At 43.8% G+C, this 25918-nt stretch overlaps 1 protein-coding gene across 2 annotated transcripts in view; it reads right to left on the bottom strand.

Moving 5' to 3' along the window:
* The window catches only part of PLCB1 (phospholipase C beta 1), a 2042221-nt gene that overhangs the window by 548228 nt on the left and 1468075 nt on the right, over positions 1 to 25918 (bottom strand). For both annotated transcript variants that reach the window (XM_069234146.1, XM_069234145.1), the window contains exon 23: positions 23133 to 23242. In XM_069234146.1, coding sequence (XP_069090247.1) covers positions 23133 to 23242 — 110 coding nt within the window. The remainder of the gene's footprint in view (positions 1 to 23132; positions 23243 to 25918) is intronic.

A 25918-nucleotide genomic window follows, 5' to 3' on the forward strand; every position in this document is an offset into this window, starting at 1 on the left:
AAGGGAGAGGCGGGGCACACCTACATTTGTAAAGGCTGTGCCCTGGCCTCACACAATAGGGTTGTTAACCCCCCACTGATGTTTGGAGCCTGTGCTGAAAGGAGAGAGGGGGCACTCCCAGAACCAGTTGTAACTGGCTGGAACCTCCTCTCCCTATCATTGTAAAACACTGTAAAAACAGGACTATAAGTACAGGGGAATTTTCCCCACAATTTGAACATTCTTGGAACTTGAAACTGGACACAGAACGCTGATGAATGGACTCACCAGGAAACCGCCATGGACTGCTGCTGCTGTGCTGACCTGTGACCTGTGACCTGCCTGGTCACTAGGAGGAACTGCCACCATCTGCACCCCTTGTGCTGGCCTGTAGCTGGGCCCACCAGCCCTGTGCTCCTTCTTGTTTAGTTGTTCCCAGGGGCAGGGTGCTGTGGCCCCTGACCCCTGCAACGATCCTTCAAACCTTTGCGCAGAATGCTTTAACCAGGAACAAGGCATTCTTGTAATTGCTGAGGCTGCTGAGGTGCCATTGCGCTTTGAAAGCGCTTTTCTTTTGCTAAAAGATCACCGCCGCAGCCCAGGCTGCATAATTTTCCTAGCGCTGTGAAAAGCACTTGATGGAGACATCACCGCCGCAACCTGGGCTCTAGTTTATGCAAAAGCGCTTTTAAAAAGCGCATCGTGGTGGCGGAGATTCACCGCTGCAGCCCGGGTTTCTTCGTTATCCCTGCACGTCGGAGATGCGCTGGTTTTGGTGCCCTCGGGCACGAAGAAGCGGCGACCGAAGCAACTTGGAGCAAGTGTGCTCCTAGCGGTGCCCCCGGGGCGAGGATCGCTCGGAGGAGCGCCACCGGGGCACCAGAAGGCCCTGACTTAAGGGCCTGCACCGCCGCAGCCCCGGGAAAAGAGAAGGAAGTCGCCTGCCGGTCGGGCAGGATTCCCCGAGTGCGGCTGGGCCGGCTGTGAGCCTCCGGCGGGCTCAATGCTCACTCCAGGAGGAGTGACGCGAGGGCCCGAGGTTCGTTGGGCCCCCGCTCTCCTCCTTTGAGGTAGCCCCAGGCTAGGTGGGGTGGAAACCTCCTTGGAGGTTCCCCGCACCGCCGGGCTGCCCCGTCCTCCCTTCGGGGCTTTTTCATTTTCCCCCCCCTGCATTGGAGGGCCGGCCCAGGCCCAGGGGGGAACTCCAAAAGATCACGGGCCCCAGGAGGGGCCCGTTGCAAATTGGAGGGGGGTGCGTGCCGCCCCCCTCTCCCTAAAGTCTTGGGTGACCTTGGCCCCCCACAGGAGGGCCGGTGGAGGGCCGGGGGGGCCCCCAGTGATCGCGGGGCCCATCAGCAGTACAGAGGGGGTGCGTGCCGCCCCCCTCTTCCCCAGGACTTTAAGGAGGCCCCCTCATTGCGCAGAGGAGCGCTGGGGGCCCCTTTCTTCTTTGTCTTCGAGGCACGGAAGGTGCCTGCTTCATCATTCCCAGGTACTTTAAAATGGACCAATATAATTATAATCTAAAGTTCTTTCTACAGACTTTGCCATTATGATATATTGCCTACCTGTTCTATGATGCTTTTACATATGTGTGCACATGTTCCTTTTATGGGCATGACTTGCTAATATGTTTTCCTAACTTGCCATAGATTTTCTAATGTTCCTACTATGGGCGTTTTATGATATTCTTATGACAAGTGTCCTAATGTGATAACGTGTTTCCTGACTACTGCTTATGTTGCAGAATACTGAGTAACCTGTGTGTTATGTGTGACTACTGCTAGTTTGCAGAGTAACTAATGTGTAACGTTCTGACAACTGCTAAGGTAGCAGGATAGTACTGTTATGTGATGTTGGTCTGATAATTACGTTGTGTACAATACAGTATATTTTCATATAATCTGGTGTTGTGTTTCCTTTGTGGTGGGGATATTGCGTCACATGTGTGTGTGTGTTGTGCAAACGCTTTACACACTGCCTCCGGGTTAAGCCTGACTGCTCGTGCCAAGCTACCAAGGGGGTGAGCAGGGGTTATCTTGGACGTGTAACTCCCTTGCCCTTACTAGAGTGGGTAAGTTCTGCCTGGCTGAGGTGCATACCCTAGCCAACCAGAAACCCCATTTCTAACACTGTGCAAGGCCCACAGCAACACCAATTGCACACCCCTTCCACGTAAAGTGCTGCATGTGAAGGGACCATATTTACAAGGTGGTGTTAAGCCACAAAAAGTGGCTTAAAGCCACCTCGTAAATATTGCACAGTGCCACTGGAGTATCAAAAAAAGTGATGCTCTGGTGGCACTAAGAACTTGTAAATTTGCCCCTTAAAGGCATATTTACAAGAAATTGGCACATCATAGATGATGTACCACTTTTCGTGCACCCCCTACCGGCTCCTAATGACATCATGGTTGCACTGTATTTGGGGTGTGTCTTTCCACATTGGGAACCATTGGAATACAGGAGGGACTATTTTTCATTTGGAATCACTAAGGAGGGACAGCTGATAAAAGTATCTGAAATTGGAAGCTACAGAAAAAAACATAAATTTTTTTAGCATCGGTTTTGCAGATGATTTGATGTTTGTGTTGTGTATCATGAGCAGTGTGTGAACTATATAAACATCAAACCTGTTGACTTTGCCAGTGCTTGTTTTGACTCTTTCAAAACCATACAACAGGATACCTTCAATGAGTAACCTTCCAGTCAGTTGAGAAGAAAAGTATGACGTACATGTGTAAAAAATGGCCGATATAATCCATACTGTGTCAGGATTTATAAATGACAAAGAAAAAGTGGCAAACACCAGATCATTTTACTCTTAGAAAAGAAGGATTTAATTATCTTAATTCTTCTGCAGCTACAAATGCTCATGCATAATAGCGTTTACATGACTAAGGGCCTGATTACAACTTTGGAGGAACATGTTAATCCGTCCCAAAAGTGACGGATATACCACCAGCCGTATTACGGGTCCATTATATCCTATGGAACTCATAATACGGCTGGTGGTATATCCGTCACTTTTGGGACGGATTAACACTTCCTCCAAAGTTGTAATCAGGCCCTAAGTGTTTCTTTGCAACGCGTCAAAACTAAGTAAAGTGTTGCGACCTTCTGAAAATGGAGGGCCAGATTTAGCAAGGTTTTGCATTGCCCTGGCACCACACAACAGGGTGCAAGGGCAACGCAAAACCTAAGTGAGATTTAGCAAGCCTCACAAGGCCACCTTGTAATGTAGGGCAGTGCACATTTCTGTTTTGTGTCACTTTCCCCAAGGGAGGCATTCCATTACCTGAATGTGGGTGTTCCCATGCATTCACCCATAGATTTTGGCACATTTCCCAATTTACCATTAGTGCTTGACCTGGGAATGTGTCAAAATGCTACACCTTCCCAGGTGAGGTTAAAAAAGAGAAATATCTTTATTTCTCCTCGTTTTTCCTCTTTCCACATGTGCTGCATTCTGTTGCACACATAGAAACAGGAAAATGGCTCTGAGGATTGTTCTTGTGCAGGAAGGTGCCCCTTCCTGCACAAAAGCAATCCTGCTTGCAATTCAGGCACCCTTGCATCACTCCTTTGACCTGTCATACCGAAAAATGAAGAGAGACTTTTGATTCTCATTGAAGAATTATTCGGATAAACCTACCTACCCAATTGTTCACATTATTATTATTATTATTATTACAAAGACTACAGAATACAGTAACAAATGGGGTTGCTGTTTGAGGGGGTGAAACTCTACTCAAGCAGGAACCACATTCCTTGTCAGGATGAATTCACAAGCAAACCCAAAATTAACCTTCTCTCAACCATCTGGTAGCTTGGCACAGAGCAGTCAGGCTTAACTTAGAGGCAATATGTGCAACATTTTAAACAGTAATAACATGAAAATACTAAAAGGATCCCACCCCAAATTACAAAAATGGAGTACATTTTAATAAATAAAATAAGACCAAATCGAAAAAACCTGATTGGTAGACATGTTTTAAACGTTTAAGTGAAAATAGTGCCAAAAAGCGCCATTAGTGGATATCTGGCCATGGAAGAAAGTCACAAGTTCAGGCCGACCATGATGAAGCCAGATTCAGGGACTTGGTTAGTCCGGCTGAAATGTTACCTTCTCAGTCCAACACAAAAGGTCCTGTTTGTGATGGAGGGTGTTGCGAGGAGTAGAGAAGCTATGTGGACACTCAGTGAGGAAGCGCAAAACTGTAGCGTGAATATTATGTTGTCGGAGCTTGGGGGTGGTGCTAACTGGAAGTGGTCGATGCTGTAGGGTGAACAGTTGGGTTGATGGAACATTGTGTTGGCAGGCAGAGTGAGATACAAGGCTTTGGAGCCAATGAGCCCGTTCTCTGTTTCAAAGAGCCTCAAAAACTTCAATTCAGCTCCACTTAGGCAACGGCAAAGAGCCAGAACCTGAGGGGCACCACTTGGTGGTTCAGTGGCTGGCCCCGACTGGAACTGGTTGCTGGTTCAGGTGGATGGGTGCCTGGTATGTGCTTCTGGCTCTGAATAGGAGGCTAGCAGATTAGCCCTTGGAGTCACTTTGGGAGACCGGGGTTCAGGTGAAGGTACAATCCCACTGACTCAGGCAGGAGGGCAGCAATCTATCTAGGCAGTAGCCCAACAGGGAGGGCAGTAGTCCAGCAGGGCAGCAGTCCAGTGGAGTGTCAGTTTTCTCAGCAGCATAGCAGTCCTTCCAGTCTGTGTCTCCATAGGTCCAGACATGCACTGAAGAGTTGGTGTCTAAGGTCCAATATTTATACCATGGGAAAACTTCTAGATTTTTCCATTTGAAGTGCACATGTTTCTTGCCTTCCTGGCCCTGCCACTAGGCTAGCTACAAGGAGTAAGCAACCTTTTGTGTGGAGACAGGACACAGACTATTCAAGTGTAAGTGGGGCTGGGTCCAGCTCCGCCCTCATAGCATGCCAGAGATGGCCCATCCAGACACATCTAAGCTCCCTATTGTGTATGGCTGTCAAGGAGAAATACACAAAGCACAACTGTCAGCTACACCCAGTCATGTGACCCAAATACAGGCTGCAGAAACTAAATGGCCCAGGCAGGAGAATGCCAATTTTCTAAATTTGGCATTTTCAAGATTGTAATTGAAAATCTGAATTTACCATAAGAGAGGATTTTGCATTACAATTCCTAAGACACCAAGCATTAACTGGTTACCTGTTCCCATTTGAATGTTGCTGATTAAATATAATAAGGTAACTCCAACGTTATCCAATGGGAGACGTAGGCCTTGCAGGAGTGAAAAACTAGTGTAAGAGTTTTTCACTACTAGGACATGTAAACCTTGAAATCACGTCCTAACTTTTAGATACACTGCACCCTGCCCTCAGGACTGTCCAGGGCCCAACCTAGGAAAGCCTTACATGCATTTAAAAGGAAGGTTTGGCCCTGACAAAAGATTTATATTGCCAGGTCAAAATGGCAGTATAAAACTGCACACACAGGCTGCAATGGCAGGCCCTTGAGACAAGTTTGCAAGGTTACTTAAGTGGGTGGCACAATAAATGCTACAGGCCCACTAGCAGTGTTTAATTTACAGGCCCTGTGTACCTGTAGTACCACTTCACTAGGGACTTATAAGAAAATTAAATTTGACAATTGGGCATAAGACAATGTTACTATATTTTAAGGAGGGGGCACATGCACTTCAGCACTGGTTAACACTGGCAAAGCACACAGCATTCTAAGGTCAACAAAAAAGACATTAGCAAAAATGGTGGAAGTAGGCAAATGCTTTTGGGGAAGATAACCCTACTGCTGACAGGTCTAACAGAAATGGATCCAGTAAAGTTCAGGTTTGAGGCATGGCCAAGGAAACCAAAATGGACAGTGCATTTTCCAGCAAATCCGGGATAGCCAGTAAGCCTCCACCATACTGAATAAAGAGGCTTCACTTTACTACTACATTTTAACTTCTGATCCTACAGAAGTACACTCTCATCATGTATGGTGGCAATGGAGGATCCTGCAGGAGCCATCAAAGCATGCAAACTTGTGAATGTCAGACCATCGGCCAACAGATTAAATGAGAGCCTGTGTTCTGCCCAAAGAGTTGGGTGGCACACCAGTCTGCCAGCTTTCTCCTTGCTCATTGCAGTGGAGAGTACAATGTTGTAAGAGAAGGAAGGGAATGCAGAGGGGAAAGGCCTCTCTGAACCCGGGGACTGCTAATGGAGCTCAATGGTGTGACACACAGGATCCTGGGTGGGACAACGGTGATATAAAGTAAACACCCATGCAGCTATAGCAGGACCTCTCAGGTGCACCACCCTGGAGAGATCTCTTGTTCGGGCTCATCCAAACCTGAAATTTATGCACTTTCAAGATGATATTGTGAAAGGGAACAACACTGCCTTACTAAAGTCTGGGCCCTGGTGATAGGGGGCTCACTGGCAGCCAGACATCACTTTCCGTTTGAGATTAGTCAAATGTTCTGCAGGGGGAGCAGGTCTAGTTGCCACACAAGAAATATGTGATGGTTAGACATTTAGGCTGATGTTGATGTTAATGTAGCGAGATTTCTGAAGCACACTGCTACACAAAAGACCAACAGAAGGGCAGCACCAGGAGAGCCACACTGTCTCAGACATCAGTGGAAAACCATCTTTCGATGCTTCTATATATTGTGTTTAATATATGTCATCGGAAGGCAGGATTTTTGTTTCCCTGGCATCATCAGGGAGTTGCTGTTTTCTAATGTTCAGGGACTGCCTTAATGGATAGTTCAGCACAGTTAAGGAGCATGTTTAAGGCTCACCTTAGACACCTAGAGGCCCAATTTGAGGTTCTTCAATTTACAGCAAATGGTAAAGGCCACACATATAGAACTTAAAGGTACATGTCCAACTTTTGAAATACACCCTGTACTTTGCCCTTGGCGCTATCCAGGCCCTACCTGAGGAGTGACATATGTATTAAAAGAGAAGGTGTTAGCCAGGCAAAAGGTTTATTTTGTCAGGTGGAAATGGCAGTGTAAACTGCACACACAGGTATGACACATACTTAAAGGGCAACTTAAGTCGGTGGCAAACATCAGTGCTGTATGCTTAGCATTTAGTGCACTGCATTAAATAAGTAAATTAATTATGCCGATTGTCAATAAGCTAAAGTTATCAGGTTATGAGCATAGAGTACATGCACCTAAGCATTGCTTAGCAGTGATAAAATGTGCAGTCCAAAGGCCAACAAAAGCGAAGTCAGAAAAAACAGGAGTAAGGAAGGCAAAATGTTAGGGGGAAACCATGCCAAGGACGGCAGGTCTCACAGTCATACTTTTCATCGTTTTTAAATTAATTGTGATTTATTTAATAGCATTGATGTCTTTACTGCAGTGCCAACATTGATGGTCATGAATATGACACTGTCAATATTATTTCACTGAGGCAGGTGAACAGATCCTTTACTTCTATATGTGGTACATGTGTCCCGCTGACCACTGCCTACGCTGAAAAAATGAAAAGAAAACTTTTCATTTTTATTTTTAAAATGCAGCCCATTTTCCTTTAAGGACAACGGGCTGCATTGAAAAAATATAAAATAAAAACTGCCTTATTGAAAAGGGCAACTTAAGCAGTCACAAACATGGTGTTCTGCTGGTCCCAGCAGACGACCATCCCTGTGAGTGCGGCCATTCCCAAATGGGTTGCAAATTGCGATCTGTCTGATGAATATTCGTGAGGCAGATCCCTGGAGACCCTGTTTAGAATCGCAAACAGTTTGGTTAACACTGTTGTATATTTTGTTTTGTGACTTGCAATTTACAATTCGCAAACGGATTGGAAATTGTGAGTCTCAACACAAAAGGTTGTATATCTGACCCTATATGTGAGTTGCTATGACATCAAAAAGAGCCCTGGAGTGCCACCAGTTGGCTCAATTGCTGAACCCCTATGCAGCATTTTCAGAGATCTCTTCCTAAAAAGCAATATGTCCTCTCATATATGACACAGTGCTCCACCAGTTTCTTTTAATACAGCACCACTTTTGACTTTACTGAGCAAAGATCCAGTCGTAGATTGTACCTCCGATACATTCAGCCACTTTGAGAAGTGCTTATTTGGTCTGTGTGTTGCCTCTAAGTTTATTGATAGCCAGCCACCTCGTTAAGCTTTCTTTTACATCAAAAGAAGCTTGACCTTTAGGAGAATGTTTTGTATCCTCACTTTTATATCTAGATGTCATTATTTATTAAATTTAATGTAATATTGGTGGCCTTGAGATACTGCAGGATTTGGAATCTTTGACTATGTTTGCAAGAGATGTTGCAGTATGCGTAATACATCACGTATTCACAGATTACTTGTATTCACAAATGTCTATTTATGTTGAATTAAAAGTATTTGAACGGTTCTGGTCATTAGTTTCGTGCACAGAAATAACACATAATTTACACAATTTGGCTACTCAAATGTCTTACACAGTGTCCATTACCAGTTATGCAGAATGTTAGTCCAATTTGAGTCAGGCCATTGTCATGACTCTGTTTAGCTGTAGGAAACTCTATCTGCCTGTGCAATTATGTGGCACTTGTTAAGTCTAAAAAAGGTTCACTTATAATATTTACTAATTACTTGAAAGATATGCTTAAAATTGACTTATGCCAGTAAACCAGCATTAAATCTTCATAGATCAGACCCCATTATCCAGGGGTAAAGCAAGTTTTAGATGGCTGCTGTGAGAAATCTATTTGGTAAGGTTCCAGGGAACTGCACATGAGCACTGCACATGAGACCTCAGAAAACAAGAATATCTCTGACCCACATGGTTCAGTTTCATAAGCGTTTGCTGATGGAAGCTCCTGGTGGCATGCTCCGGTCACCAGGATGGTTAGATTATGGCCTCCTGGCTTCTACAATTTCGGAAAATCTACTATTTTCTGGGCGGTGGAAAATGCTACTACCATCCCCTGACGGAATGCTTCCTTTTTCGCAGTAGACTGAAAAGAGGCCTGCACCTGCTGCCCTGTCATGGAACGTATAGTCTGCTAGGATCTTCCTGCACCAGGATCTCACAGCCCTCGGGGCTGACTACTTTCAATTGCTGCACTCCAGAAGTGCCTCCATGCCATCAACTACTCCAGGGCTGCCAGTGTAACCATCAAAGTTGAATGGGACCTTCAAGGGCAATCACAACAGGACCAGTCCACATACGTCCAAGGGGTCACCTTTCTTCAAGGTTGTCAGCACATCTACCCTCTACTGTCCCAGAGAGGGAGTGGACATCTCATATATTGATATTATTTGGATGATTCGAGCACCTTTGATTTTTTTCATGGCACTCATATTAGGATTTTTTTTGTACTCATTTTTTTTTTGAGCCAGTGGTATCTATGGGTCTGAGCGTTCCACGCCGAGACTTCAGTAGCATGTCCAGTAGTCTTTTTTCAGTGTCATGTGCATCACCTGGTATTAATACATGTCTTCCAATGGTGGCGCATTTCTATGGGACTGTTTACTCGTAGTGTTGGAGGTACCAGTCATCTTAGCAAGTACATGTTTGTGTGTATTTCAGGTGTGCATGAGTGTTTTTTTTGTCATTTGGTAGCATGTTGCGTTAAGAGATGGTTATCATGCGCTTTTTTTCAGGGAACCTGTGCGCTGTTTACCATCATGATCTCAGAGAGCTTGTCTTAGATTTGGCAGAGCGTGGTCCATGCTTCTGAATTCTGTGAGTGCCTCCTGTTAGGTTACCACCCGACTTGGTTCAGGTGGCAGCATATTTATTGGGTCAATGTATGAACGTAATCATAGCATGTTGTGGGTTTCTCAGTGGAGGTAGTTTAATACTGGGTTCACGTTCAGGTAATGATTGCCTTTTGTTAACTCAGGTTTTGCATTGTTTACATCAATAGTATGCTAGTATGGAGCACAACATTCTTGCAAGGCACACTTTTGGCATATTCCTGTAATATTTTTGGCAGAGCAGTCATTTTTTGAGTTTTTTTTGCCATTCTATGCCTTCTGTATGATATGTGTTTTACAGTTCCCCTGATGAAGGGTTGATACCCAAAATGCATTGGGATTCAGCTCAAGTATTTTTGTCATCATGTTTCATTCTCAAATGTGAAGTAACATTTAGATTGATTATTGAACTGCATATTGTGTGGAATACAATAAATTAAGGAATTGCGCATGTCTGCATTGGAAGGACTAATGGACAGTTAAACTGTTTAATTAAAAGTGTTTAGTTGATTTGAGCCCTCTGGCATGCTGGAACTAGTGCACATGGGCTGACTCTAGCTTATACATACAGAATGAACATTTTGCTAAGCTGAAACCTTCCTTAATACTTATAAGTCACACCTAAGGTATGCCATAAAGGTTCATGGACAGGGTGCATTGTATTTAAAAAGTAGGACAAGTGTACTTAAGTTTCACATGTCTTGACAGTGAAAACCATCTAACGTAGTTTTTAACTGTTGTAAGGCCTTTATCTCACATTGACTAAAACTGGATTATTTTATTACATTTAGCAATTGCTAACTTTAGATTTTGAGCAGATAGAGATATATACTGTTTACACTCAAATGAATTGTAATTTAAAACTGTCTTTAATAGCGGAGTCAGATTTTAAGTTACAATTCTGAAAATGCCACTTTTAGGAAGTTGACATTTTCTTGTCCTAACCACTTGTGCCTTCTGCTAGTGTCCGGGGTATATGACTGTGAATGACTCTGCTGTTGTGGGTTTTTATATTATTCCACACAGTGAGACAAAGGGGGCTTAGGTGTTGCAGGATGGCACAACCTGGCAAGATGACTGGGAAGGGGTTGTACCCAGTCCCACTTAGATTTCAAAGGGCTTTGACTACTGTACACACAAAGTAACCTTATAGTAGGCCTGCCCTGCCTTTTCTCACACCAGATTGTTGGGAGCCTTGACCATGGGAGGGAGAAGAACTTTCTAGAATCAGTGTTCAGGGCAGCATAGGGAGTCCCGCGACACAAAGGCTGATACACAATATGAACATTGGACATCGAAAGCCACTAATCAGAATATTCCTGGACCTGTGGATGGTTCAGAAGAATGACTGCCCTGCTGCCAGAGGACTACCCTGCTGCTTAGAGGACTGTCTTGCTGTTTGAGCATGAATATTGGACCTGCTTGCCTTCATTCCAGGCTATCCAAAGTGACTCCAAGGGTCAGCTGGCTAATCTCCTGTGTGAGCTACAGGGACACAATAAGCTTCCAGACTTCTCCCTGCATCTGCACAGTTGAGCACAAACAACTGAACATGCATGGACCTGCCTAAGCCCTGCTGCTGGATTGAGTCCTGATTCACAAGAGGTGGCTTTTGGGCCTGGACATATGGCTGGCATCAGTGAGCGCTCCTCCAAAAAGAAAAGGTGAAAATCCTGAAGTTGGGGGTTCTTGCAATGGGGACCTGCCCAGTTCACGTCAAAACTCTGCTGCCTGCAACGACCTTCAACATAAAGCTCCAGTGAGACGGTCTCTTTGTGCTAGAGCAATGACAGCCCACAATGACCATCAATGCAAAGCTCCAGTGATGACCAGATGTTCATGCCCCAGCGACGACCATCTGCGACACTCGACCTGCCCATCATGGCAAAAGCCTTCTCCTCGCGGTCTCTGCCAAAGTGAACGGCAACTTTTCAGCAGGACTAACCCTGTCCCTGCATTCGATCCACACTTCATTATGGTCAGCCTAAACTTGTGACTTTCCCCTGGTCAAGCACGACCAGATGACCGAAAGTGGCGCTTTATCCTTTTAAGCGCTATTCTCACTTAAAGCTTTTTAATTCAATATTTCCATTTCCACTGACTATATATTTCTGGTAGCTTTTTACTTATTACAATTTACTCTCATTTTCTAAATTGGTTTGGGAATTTTCTTGTGTGTTCACTTTTTTACTGTTTTTATGCTTTATAAACAAGAACTGGCAATTCCAATAGGTCTGGTTTTAAAGGAATGTTGCATGGCAATATTAAGTATTATAGGTAACTAGCAAGGGAATGGATATGTATTTGTGTGGAAGCAAAGATCTGTAGAATATTATTGGTGTAGATCAAAGGGTCAGGTGACAGTTGCTCTGTCATTGGGACCTAAAAATCCACATAGGTTAATTGCCTCTAAGTTAAGGCTGACTGATTTGTGCCAAGCTACCAGAGGGTTAATCACAGCTTAATTTAGTGACTTTGTGGTTCACCCTGCTAGAGATTGCAGTTGTTGTCTGAGTGGGGTTTCCACCTCCCTCCACCAATAATCTAATTTCTTACACACTAGGGGCCAGGTTTAAAATGAACTGGCGCATCACGAGGCTTTGCCAAAATTAGCAGCGCCATGCCAGTTTGGAAATGCAGGGATGCGCAGTATTTACAATAATACGGCGCACCCTTGTGTTTACCCCAGTGCCAGCACTAAAGTTGCTGTTGAGTGCCAACGCAGCCACCCTTGCGCCATAGTGAATGGCTGGCTGCGTTGAGGGGGAGGTTGTTTTTGTGCAGGAGGGGACACGTTCCTGCACAAAATAATCTTCTATGGCTATTTACTCTTTCTATGTGTGCAGCAGAATGCAGCACACATAGAAAGAGCAAAAAAACGTATTTCTCTTTGTTGTGCCATGCTAACGCCACCCCTGGTTGACGTTAGATTTTGGCGCTGCCTCAGATTTATGAAATCTCATAATTCTGGAGCAGCATCAAAATGCAATGGGTGTTGCTGTGGAACACCCACAGCAACACCCATTGCAAGCCCCTTCCTCGCAAAGTACTGCATGTGAAGGGGCTGTGTTTACAAGGTGGCGTTAAGCCACAAAATGTGGCTTACTGCCACCATGTAAATACTGTGCATTGCACAGCGCCACCGGAGTGTCAAAGTGACATTTATTTTTGAATTCACTTTTGGACTTTAAGACTTAGGGAGATCATCAATTACAGGGCTGTCTGTGTTCAGATATTACACTACAGGCTTTCTCACTCGGCCTCTACAAGTGTGTTCACCCAGATGAGTAGTTAATGGAGAGTTTGTTACTCCAGCTGCTCAGCAGCAAACATTACTTTAGCAGGAGGACACTGGTAATTACCCCTCAAAACATTTTAACAGAAGCTTTCAGTGAGTGAGATTCCCTTAGGGAGACTTGCGCATGCGAGAGATCCAAAACCTGGGAGGGGCAAAAACCTAGAAAAAAAATCAGAGGTCGGGGGCATTACAGTTCAGAGCCCATTTTTAGGGTCGAGCCTGCGTTGCATGCGCTCGCGCATGCGTATGGCAGGGAGACTCTTTTGTATTTAGAAAAGGGCTCGGAGCCCTGTCAACTTCACGTCAGTGTTTTTTATTGGTTCGTGGGCTTGCCTATTACAATCTGCTTGCTTTCATTAGTCGAAGGCATGCACACGTCATGCCTTTTCCGGTGGCTAGCCCTCCTCGAGCGCAGCGACCAAGTACAGAAAACATGCGAGGCTCGCTGTTTTCCATCGGGCTCGTGGACTTCTTTTTCTCTAATTTACGAGCGCGATCTCGCTTGGCAGAAGTCGAGCGCTTTACATAGTTAATTTAACTTTTTAGGGTTATGTACTGGATGCACTTTTGCCTGATAGATGAAAAGTCGGGTTAGGAGTTTACAACGCGATCAGCTCTAACATGAGCAAACGCGAGACCCGTTGCATTGTAAATGTTTGTTTTTGTTGCGAAGCTTAGGGTTTAAACTGCAGCTTACTACATGATTCAGTATTACAGGGACCCGTTTTAACTGGTCTGCTTTAGTGTTGATGCTTTAATGCTGATGGCCTGTTAAGATAATGTGTGCCTGATTTTATAATTGCGCAGACAGTTCTTGCGCCGGATGAGCAATATCACCCAGTCTCATGTGTAAGAGGTGATTTATTATAGAAGGGCATCCTGGCAGGAACTGCCTAAGAAATAGGATTTCTTAATTTGGAGTCAACAGGCAATTAGTGAACAACAGCTGACGCCCTGCGGCCTTTGCTTGAGACTCTACGGGCATTTGGTGAACGTACAGGTCTGTCTCTTTCTAGAGATGTCTCTTCGGAACAGGGGACAGACACCTCTTGATGCTCATAGATTCCTGTTAGCACTTTCAGTAAATCACCTATGGAGGTGTCATTCAGGCCTCGTGCCCATTCATTCCATGGCTTCTCCGCAGGGAGCTCCGAGAAATGAGCGGAGATTGAGAGTTCATTTCCCGTACTTGTTTAACTGTGCTGTGAATATGCCATTATTATACCTTTGCCAGTTTATTTCCGGACATTGCCCATAAAAATTAAATTAAAAAAACCACCATGCATCGTTGCGAAGCTATAACGAGAGATAAAATAACATAACTAAATCCAATTAAAATTACTAAAAGAGCATATGTTAATAAAGCATAGCTTTTGTTAAATAGAGAAAATGTACTAGGAGTTTTAAATTACAAAGCGTTGTTTGATTTTCCTGACAATGCATAAAAAACGAGAGACAGCGAACACCACGGTCCTTGAGGTGTCCGACATAATCACGAGTACAGGGGTACATACATTAAGAATACACGCATTTGTAAGCATCTGATTGCAACATTTTGCTCGAATATGGATGCACACCAGGCAGAAGAATACAAAATCGATCATCTTCGACAGACTCCGGCACTTGTAACGGTGGCTTATTTGCCCATAGGCTTCTCCCCTCTTATAAATAAAATGATTAATAGGCAAGGTCCCAAAACTAAGCTTATTGTATAGTGTTTTGGCCAATGCCGGTTCCACCTCATCTAAACGAATCTGGAATGAGGGTAAGCATTTCTTGTGAGAAAAGCCTTTGATAGGGCACCTTAGGAAGGTTTGAAATTCAACACCTCTATAAGCCACTTTTTATTTGAGTGGAGCCTCAGTAGCAAGTCCTCGATCATGGCCTCAGGTGTGGTCCAAATGAGTTACATACCTATCTGTTGTAACAGAGTGCGAACATGCTTACACCATTCAAGCGAACCACTGCCTGTGAGGTCCAGTATATCTGGTCGTGCCTCCTTACAATGCTCAGTCTGTCTAGCAAAGAAATGTGCAGCACCCTAAGCTCTATCAGCAATAGGACTGTTGTGATGCCAGAGGGTAGGCTTAATAAACGCTCTAAAAAGGACATCTAATAACTCCGAAAGATCAGAGTAACCCCAAATTTCAACTCCTTGCAGAGCAGAATTATGTGCCAGTAGCTTAAACACCTCAAGAGAGGGGAAGACCAAGTGTCCATTCTTCTCTCTGGCAGAGCACAGGGTTGCCGCTGCACAGTTTGTTAGGTGGTTACAGCTCCTGGGTATAGGTTTCTTCCATTTTGCATTACGTGTCAAATGTATTGCAAATTTGGGAAAATCTCACACCTGCTCAGATCTGCAGAACTTGATAAACTTACATAATGTCTGCAGCCCCATATGTGTCTTGGAGACCAGTATGACATCTTCAGTACATAACATGATAGCATCTTTAAATGCCATTATTTTTTACCATCATTCATGCATGCTTTTAACAGCATCTAATATGCAACTGATAGACAGGGAAAGCTGTAGAGGAGCTTTGAACAACTCTGACGAATGCATATGTTAACTGTAAAAGATGTTGTAATTTCACCTTTTGGTCTCCCTCATAATCTAGCAGAGTTTCCTTTTGCGCAACCTGATCAGCAGCTGTAATAGATTGCCCTGTACAAGCAAAGATGACTATAGCAGGTTCCTCCCTTGGGGGTGGTCCCCATAAAATAACCTGAGCAGTTAAGGCCAATCCATAAACTTTGAGCCCCCAGGGGTTCAACAGTGAATATGAGGCTTTTGACCTGTAGTTATGCTCAGCGCAGTATGCATTGGTAGACCAGGCACTAGCAATGCTGCATATTGTGGGCTTTTAACCATGCCCACCGCACGCCCATCACTTTCACCCGTTTGTGTGCTTGCCTTTCAGAAATCATTTATTGTCATTGGTAAATGCTCTACGTTTGTCCCTCCTTGGGGCGGTTTTGTTACCGCCTTGCAGACTGCCCCTGTTACATGGATAATTGCAAGACTGCCTATACGTTTGACTGTGAGCAAACTTCTCTTTCCTTTTGATTCTCTCCTTCGCGCTTATGGCGCTTTGAACCGGCTTGCTTATGTCAACAGTTTTACTTTTAATTTCAATTTATGTGGCAAGAAAGTCCACTTAGGAATTTACAACGCTATTTGCTCTGACTCGAGCAAATGCGAGACCCATTGCATTGCAAATGCTTGTTTGTAGTGACAGCATTTGTGCAACTCTTGTGTAACATTAGGATCTGTGCAATGAAAAATTAGTTGGGCCTCTTTTTAATTGGGGTATGGCTCTCTGAAAATAAAGGGACAGTTTTGATCATGCCCCTATGCCATATTAGAAACTCAGTTGCACATTCAAAAGTCCTGGAGACACGATCTTACTATATGGCAAGCAGAAGCCGCTGCATAATTATCCACCCAGATAGCAGTAGGTAAACAAACATATTAAGCGTTCACCTGTAAATCAAGGAACATAAGTCAGATGAGACGCATAAATGATCAAAAAACTTAGGAACAGAAAGAGCAAATAGAGGCACAATATTTTATTTCATATTTATTTGTAAAAACGTTTTAAAAGAACTGCTTCTCTTCATAAAACAGAATCACTCTTGAACGTATCTATATTATGCAGTGGTACTCAAACTCTAACGTAGGCCTCCTGGGGCCTCCTGGGATTTGGGGTATCAGAGGGCTCTGTATGGATGTCAAAGGGAGTGCCTGACAGAACAATGCAGGCAAACATCACACCGAAAACCAATGGTATGATATAGTGAAAGAAAAGAAAGCCGCCTTCAGCCACTCTGTATTGGACAATCAGTGATGTGTTTTTATCATTTAGGCCCCGGCTTTGGGTAGGTGACAAAAAGGGGCCTCCAAATTACCACTGATGCCTCAAGTCTTCCAATAAACTGCTGGCAATCATGTACTTGACTGTATTTTTAAAAGTGAAAACTGAACTTAACGTTAATATTCAAAATGTTTTCAAACGTGTTTGTATTCTATGCATTTCAGCTCAGTTGCTTCCAACATATTTTTCATGTCACATATGGTATTTATTATAAAAGAAGTAACACAGAACACTGCTTTTGGCCTATTCTAAGCCTTAGCTAGAGATACAAAATATCGTATTTAGTTTGCTTGCTGTGCATTATAGTGCATATATTTACTGTAGTAAACTGAAAAGCACCAGTGCATTTTACTTTTTTCTATATTTTCTGAAGAGTGTGCCATAAAGCTCAATCAGCTCGTAAAAAATTCTTCAGGTTACTTATGTATTGAACCTTTTATGGAATAAATGTTTGCAGTTTTGGGTGGCCTTGATGAAATTACTTGTCAGGCAAGTGTGGCTTGAAGACCTGTGTCTATAGCGCTCCTTAACAGTCAACATAACCATAGCAAAGACTGACCCGGAGAAGATTAGAACTGGGGAAGAGAGCGTTCACACCACAGGATATATGTCATAATACTGTTTACAGAAATATCACCAACTTATATGTTGTGTACCACATATAATTTACAAAAATAAGGCCTCATGGAGTCTATATTTTCTGTTATTAAATCCAACGGGGCATTTTTTTCATTGTCAATATTTAGGACACAATGGGGGTCATTCTGACCCCCGCCGGCGGCGGAAGCCGCCGGCCTGGCGGGAACCGCCAGAAGACCGTACCGCGGTCAGAAGACCGCGGCGGTCATTCTGACTTTCCCGCTGGGCTGGCGGGCGACCGCCAAAAGGCCGCCCGCCCGCCCAGCGGGAAAGCACCAGCAACGAGGAAGCCGGCTCCGAATGGAGCCGGCGGAGATGCTGGTGTGCGACGGGTGCAGTTGCACCCGTCGCGATTTTCAGTGTCTGCAACGCAGACACTGAAAATCAATGTGGGGCCCTGTTAGGGGGCCCCACGACACCCGTTCCCGCCAGCCAGGTTCTGGCGGTGAGAACCGCCAGAACCAGGCTGGCGGGAAGGGGGTCGGAATCCCCATGGCGGCGCTGCTTGCAGCGCCGCCGTGGAGGATTCCCTGGGGCAGCGGGAAGCCGGCGGGAAACCGCCGGCTTCCCTTTTCTGACCGCAGCTTTACCGCCGCGGTCAGAATGCCCCCGGAAGCACCGCCAGCCTGTTGGCGGTGCTTCCGCGGTCGTTGGCCCTGGCGGTCCATGACTGCCAGGGTTAGAGTGACCCCCAATATTTATATCAGAAGATATTCTCACCATGGTGACAGTCTCACCATGACAGGCCCTTTCCAATCTCACATTTTCCCCACATTCTCCCTTGTCACACAGGTCCTATATAGTGTCCAGATTTACCAGAAACTGCCAAATTCACACCCTCATAAATATGATTAAGAGCTTTTTCATTAGTGTAGTGTTTCGCCACATGTTTGCTGAGAGATTTATTCATGAGTTCCTTAACTTTTGTTTCAAATACGGTGCATCTAGTATTACCTCCCGACCTCAATGCCATCCCTAGCTTGTGATTTCCCATTCTCGATTCCTAAAGTGTAAAATGCTTTTTTCATGTTCTTTGCATGGACATTGATTCATCAAAATGTCAGGACAAGAGAACGTGACATCAGACACCCTTCTTTCTCTAATGGCATTACCAGCAGCAGCTAATGTAAATTAAAAGTGGTGGGGCTGGTGGAAGGTGTGTGGGGACAGCACAGGGGAGAAGTGCAGGGGGGAGTCAGAGGGGGGCACGGGGAATAATAAAAAAAAAAACTTACGTGGTGCTGTAGGCCGCCTCACACTCCTCTGCTACCTGGTCCCAACATCAAAGACTCCCTGTGCAATCTCCGTGCTGCTCTCATGATATTACCTAGCATGAGAGCAGCAAGGGGATTGGCCTGGGTGGGCTTGTTTGCCGCTCGCTCAGGCACAGAGAGTCTGTGCTCTTTCTCCAACCCGGCTGTCAAATGCAGCTGGGCAGAAGAAACGTAACTGCGCATGTCTGTTTGGCAGGCCTAGAACGGCCAGCCAAACAGACATGTACAGTTAAGGAAACACTCCACTCCCCCTCCCCCCCCATGGCCTGGCCCCACCCCTTCCTGCATAAGCTGGCTCAGCCAGCGGCAGAAAAATAAAAAAAATAGTGTAATATTGTTTTATTTTTCTGCTGCCGGCTCTGAGCCAGCAGGGTGACGATCCTGGGCATTGCGGAGGAGCCGTCGCTAGGCATTAAAAGGTTGACATCTTTTCCCCAATGTTAGCCACTCAAAAGCCTCTTACATACTCCAGAGAGGTTAGAGGAAGAGCAAGGAGCAAAAGTGTCAAAACTAAACAAGGTCTCGAATCCCATTAGAATTGAATTTCATTCATAACCTCTGAGAACATGGGAAGCCCAGTGGTGGTAGATACCACCTCTAGGAACTCCTAACTGATTTTGGGAACCTCTAACTGATTTATCAAGTTTTGTGATTATTTTCTTTAGCAATTTGAATATTTTAAGTTTATTAACATAACCTCTAGTCCTTAAATGGCAGCTGACAAGATATCATTTGTAATGCATTTAATGTGAATCGAACATTATTTTGTATAAGATTAATTTAAATCATTACAAAGATAAAAGTGATAAAATATAATGAAACTACCCAAATGCTTGACTTCATCATTTTGCCTTGTTATGTCTCTCTCAGTGTAACAAAAAGTAAACAAGCACTGGCAATTCAAATAGATCTGATTTTAAAGGAATGTTGTATGGTAATATTAAGCATTGTAAGTAAATAGAAAGGGACTGGATATGGATTTATGTGGAAGCAAAGATCTGTAGGATAATATTGGTGTAGATCAAAAGGTCAGAAGACAGTTGCATTGTCATCGGGACCTAGAAATCCATGTAGGTTAATGGCTGCCCTCCTACCATATGTTCAGCTGCCAGAGAGAAGCAATATCATTTATCTATTTAACTAAGACACTTTTATAGCATTGCAATGTCATGTTTGTTCTGCTGAATGTTCAAGCTCCAGCAGTTGGATAAACATACAAAAATATCACAGCTGTGCAGAGGGCAAGCACGTTTTTGTGGAAGCACGCAACTTCTGCCCAATCAAAACATGTACTCCTGGCTTCCAACATGTGTGCGAAGCCAAATACCCTCTGTTAGTGGCTCTCCTATCATGTTCTGGTGAGAGCTCCGCTGCCAAGCCTTGCCATAAAAATAATAATCAAGCTAAACTTGGCAAGAGAGATAATTTAACAAAATGATAGTATTTTGTCTTAACAAGCAAAACACACATACATAGAAATTATGACGTGTTTAAAATCAAAACATGTTTCTGAAAAACAGTTCTTCTAAAAATAGAATGTGACACATTAACATTAAAACATTTAGGGGGTTATTACAACTTTGGAGGAGGTGTTAATCCGTCCCAAAAGTGACGGTAAAGTGACGGATATACCACCAGCCGTATTACGAGTCCATTATATCTTATGGAACTCGTAATACGGCTGGTGGTATATCCGTCACTTTACCGTCACTTTTGGGACGGATTACCACCTCCTCCAAAGTTGTAATAACCCCATTAATGTTTTGAGTATTATGGATATTGACAAGAAGATGTATTTTCCATGATGTACATCATCCTAGTAATCAACAACATGTATTTCTAAATCCTGTTCATAAGGCCTTGCAAATGCAATAAACCACAACAGCATAGATTTTGTACCCGTTTCCCTTCCACAAAACCCAAATTTTATGACTTTTCACGTTTTTAACATTGGAAACAGGGAAACATTGGTGAAGTTGGCAAAGCTTAAAATAAAAAAATCACTAACTTGGCCAAAAGCAAACTTCCAAAAAATTGCACTCCACTATGTATTTCTCCAAGTACACAGTAGTGCTGTGTACATTGGTAACACTGCCTCACATATTACACCTGTTACATTTCTCCACAACCACACCAACACCAAACGTGTTCTCTCCAGTAGACTAAGGTCATTGTATATGACAGACATAGAGGCATATTTACATAAAAGTTGTGCATCAGTCCCAATTCGTCACCTTTCTTGGGTTGCCCCTCCCACCTAACAACACCCTGGTTGCGCCATATTTACAATACAGAGGTGCAAAACTGCACTAAGGCAGTTTTGCCCCAAAAAGTTTTGCACTGGCTTGCACCATTTTTTAGCACCAGCTGGGCACCATATTTATGGAATGGTGCAAGCCGGTGCAAAGGGTAGGCTAGCTTAAAAAAAATTACCTTAGGCAAACCTACCTTGCCTCAATGAGATGCAAGGTAGGCGTTCCTGTGCAAAAAAATGACTCTATGGCCTTAACACCATATTTATACTCCCATGTAAAAATGGTGCAAGGGAGGGAGGATGGGTCAAAAAATGGGGCAAAGCTTGCTTTGCCCCATTTTTTAAGACCTGGGTCAGGGCAGGTCTTAGGGAACCTGTGGCTCTATTTCCATGGTGGAATACCATGGAATAAGCCCAGAGGTGCCCTCCCTAGGCCCTAGGGGCACCCCCACCCACACTAGAGGGACTGCGAGGATGGGGGACCCCATCCCAGGTAAGTACAGGTAAGTGCATTTTATTTTTGAAAGTGCCATAGGGGGCCCTGAAATGGGCCCCCATACATGGCACAGGGTGCAATGGCCATGCCCAGGGGACCCCGTCCTCTGTGCTGGCCATTGGGGTGGTGGGCATGACTCCTGCCTCTTCTAAGGCAGGAGTCATGTGGCATGGTAGGTTTAGCACCATAAAATGACGCTAATCTGGTTAGAGTCATTTTTTTTTACTCTAACCTGCCCAAAGCCATTTTTTGGTGCTAAACCCTCTCCTTCTATACTGCCAGCCCCACCCGACTAAAGTCATTTTTTAAAACTCTAGCCTACCCTTTGCACCAGCTTGCACCATTCCATAAATATGGTGCCCGGCTGGTGCACAGAAATGGTGCAAGCCGGTGCTAAAAATTTTGGTGCAAAACTGAGTTAGTGCAGTTTTGCAGCAAAAAGTATAAATAAGGGCCAATATTTTGTAAGTTCGCGCCACTTTTGCTTCATAAAATGACGTTAATGCGCTGCAAAAAAAGTTTCAATCAGGGCCTTGGTGCTAGATGGGTCTAGCACCAAAGTATAAATATGGAGTTAGATTTGCACCGAATTAGAGTAAAAAAAAAATGACGCTAATTTGGTGCAAACAGAGTATAAATATGCCGCAGAGTATAAATATGCCCCTAAATATGGCGTTAAGGCCATAGAGTCATTTTTTGCACGGGAACGCCTACCTTGCATCTCATTAAGGCAAAGTAGGTCTCCACTTTCAAAAAATGACTTTAACTCCATAAATTTGGTGCTAGAGGGGTCTAGCACCAAAGTATAAATATGGAGTTAGTTTTGCACCGAATTAGAGTAAAAAAAAATGACACTAATTCGGTGCAAACAGAGTATAAATATGCCCCAGAGCACCATGGCGGTTGTTAGGGCAACAGTGTCAAAATGTTTGACTCTATTATGGCGCTTTGCTGCAATAGCATCAAAAATTTTGAGGCTAGAGCAGCAAAGCACGGGGAGGCCCATTGATTAAAATGGGTACGTCATTTTAACGCCTGCTCTGAGCAGATGTTAAAAATGACAGAAAGAAAGGCACAGTGAAATGTTGTAAATTTAACTGCGCCATTTTTTCCTGCCTCCCCACATTGGAACGCCCCCTTGCATACATTATGCCTGGTGCACACAAAATGTGGTGCAATGGTTTACAAAGTGGCACAATGCAAGAATTGCGCCACTTTGTAAATATGGCACGGGAGAAAGGTCTCCTTAACGCTTGCCTAGGGTAAAAAAATTGAGGAGGCAAATTGGCACTGGGCTTTTATATATGCCCCTAAATCCCTGTTGTTTTATAAATTTCAGCCCCACATTTCAGCTTTCGGTTTTACTCGTCAGGAATTCTTAGTAAAAGTGTAGGACTTCAGAGATAGCTACATCAATCCTATGCTGCCACCACCTGGTCAGTTTTCAAAATCACATCTCTTTTGTTCCAGTCCTATCTGCAACCCGTCACACCTGCATTCCTATTCGCTGCCACTTTAAATGAGTTTTAAAACTAGTGCTTAGTGTGTTTGCCCTCTTGCACCCAAGTACTCTCAAAAATCTTTTCTAGGCGGTCTTACCTCTTTCTTTAGCTCTTCCTCATCTTCTAACGTTAATGCTGCCAGCTGCCGTGCTCTTTGTTCCATCAGGTTGACGTATCTGATTGGATTGGAGAGTGCTTCAATGACATCTAGAAATTAAACAAAAAATTCTTATCGCGAGCTGATGGCCAAACTGAACGAACAGCACACCCCAAAGACCATGCAATACCACTCAGGCACCGGTTTGAAGAGAAAACAAGTTTAATTGGAACATCGTAAACAATGAATACATACAACATAAGTAAAAGCCGGATATAAAATAGCAGATTGCTAATGTGGTAAAATATTGATTTATATGTGTAGTTCCTGTGGAAATATAATCTAAAGAGATGCAGTGTCAACTGAAAATCGAGAGAAGGGGATATAGAAATTCATGCTCAATATATGGGTTTTTACAAACACTTCCACCAACTCTTTGGGTATTTTACATTGCTTGGGATATTTTTGCATACCTTTTATCAGAAAAAAATGGAAAGCAGGTGGTGGCCATTAGGGGAGTTTCAGGTTACTTGATAGCTCCTATATGTTAATGACTCCGTAATGTCCTTTACAGTCAAGCATATAAATTACCCGACATTGTCTCAGAAATACTTTTGCAGCTATAAACGGAAGAATGCTCTATCGTGTGCACTACTGAGACAGTCGCGTGGTACAGACATGTGGCAGGGCTGTGGTGCGTTTAGAAAGTCCATACCATCAGCAATGAAGGCTCTGGACTAGTGCTGGGGTAGGATCAGGTTGTGAATAAACAAGCGAGGGCTAAGCCCAATTGCTGCAATCTTTCGTAGGATGAGGGCGATGAAGAACTGGCACTGCACGAAGGAGAAAGGGCAGAGACTTGAAGCGAAATATAATTGAGTTCATGTAGAGCCCAAATAGAAAGTTTGAAAGAATAAGACAGTTAAAAAAAAGAGTTAACCTGGTCCCAGCTTTGGTAGTCTGTGCAGAGCAAATAGGCAATCCTCAATTAAGCAAATCCTCAAAATGGTGACCCAACCAACAAGATATTAAAATACATAAGATGTAAAGAACTTAAATGTCCATACCAACTTAAGATAAAAGACATAGGACCTCATTTACAATCCTCTTGCGCTGCAGCTGTGTCATTTTTTAGGGTCGAAGGTGCAAGCGCTCTAGCCTGTTGTATTCTCTCTGTGGGCTTTTAACCACACCCACTCTTGCAATTTATTCTTTGTTCTGCTTGTGTTAAATGCTTCATTTTTATTGGTGCATTTTGTGAAATGTCCCTCCTTTGTGTGCTGAGGCCCCCCCAGGCGATTTAACTAAGTGAAGTGAACACTTCTGTTGACCATCACCCTAAGTCACACTTCCTCCTATTACAGCGTGTGATGGCCCATCCTCTGGTTTTGGATTGCCTTTCATCCCAGCCAATATCCTTTCTAGACATTCATGCAGGGAGCCAATAACTTCGCGCTCACGCTCATGGCAGCGGTGGCGCATTAAATCAGCTTGCTTCTGTCAACTGTTTTACTTTTCATTTTCAATTTATGTGGCAAGAAAAGTCCAGTTAGGAATTTACAACTTTCCACTGTGCCACTCTATGACTTTGCTGCATCAACATTTAACTATCTGTTCAGACGAGGTGTAAATTGACACTGGAGTTTTTCTAATGGGACTTTCCGTGCATTGCTGGAGTTGCATCAGTTTAACTCCAGCAATTCGTCACTTTAGTGCCAACAGAAGTGTCCGAATTTCTGATGCGTCTGTAAAAATGTGTGCCATGGAGCTCTGTATTGTGAATACAGTGCATCCATGGCATCATCATCGGATGTGCGGCAGGCACAAGAAATCTGACGCATCGATGACAATGCATCAGTTTTTTGTAAATAAGGCCCAAACTACTTTATTTTGAGTATGGTAGATATTGGCATCCTCCAAATAGTTATGGATGTCCTGTCTGCCTTGCTAAAAGAGATGGCAGGTGACCTGCAACCACCAAACTCTCAATAAGTCTCAGACTTATAATAAATCGCTCCAAATCTGAAGTAAACGGATAAGAGGACCATGAAGGAAAACAGCCCTTGCTGAGATACATTTTAATAAATTAAAATGCAAATCGTTACTTTGGTAGTTCAGGGGAAAGTCTTCAACTATTCAAATGAACACAAATAACACACAATTAATCACCACGATTTAAGCATGTGATCAAAAAGTGCCACTATTGGAGTTGCCCATCGAAAATATGCATTAGAGTGCCTTACCCAACCATTATTTGCAATTGATGTTGTGGTTAAGATGAAGTCAGTATACTGTGGTGCTTTCTTTTGGATTTGCAGTCCAGCAGAGTGGGCACAGTGACGGTACAGCTTGGGTTTCTTGGAGAACAGTTCTTAGTAGACCATGCCCTCTAAGTTAGAGTTGCTGGAATTATTCACACCACTGAAACAAAGTCTAGAAAGTCCTCCCAAAACACTGAAACATCTATTAACTGTGACTCCTTACATAAGCTATGGGACCATCACAAATTCCAAATGCTCTGTGCTTTAGGAAACATGTATGGTATGAAAACAATAAGTCCACTGCAGATTAATTTAGTGCATGGAACGAGTACATAGGAACTCGGTGTGCTTTGTATCTCCACTTCACTAGGAATCTTCCATTATTCTGCAGCTCTAGAGTTAGGGATTTTCTTGCTTTAAAAACTTTTCTATTTTTCTAGGGACAAATTTCTCAGATTGCTAAGTATTCTTTTAGCGCTACACTCGTTCCTCTCCACACCAGTAGTCGAAACCCCAGAGATACAA

The sequence above is a fragment of the Pleurodeles waltl genome, chromosome 5 (assembly GCF_031143425.1).
Source record: "Pleurodeles waltl isolate 20211129_DDA chromosome 5, aPleWal1.hap1.20221129, whole genome shotgun sequence".
NCBI classification, from domain to species: domain Eukaryota; kingdom Metazoa; phylum Chordata; class Amphibia; order Caudata; family Salamandridae; genus Pleurodeles; species Pleurodeles waltl.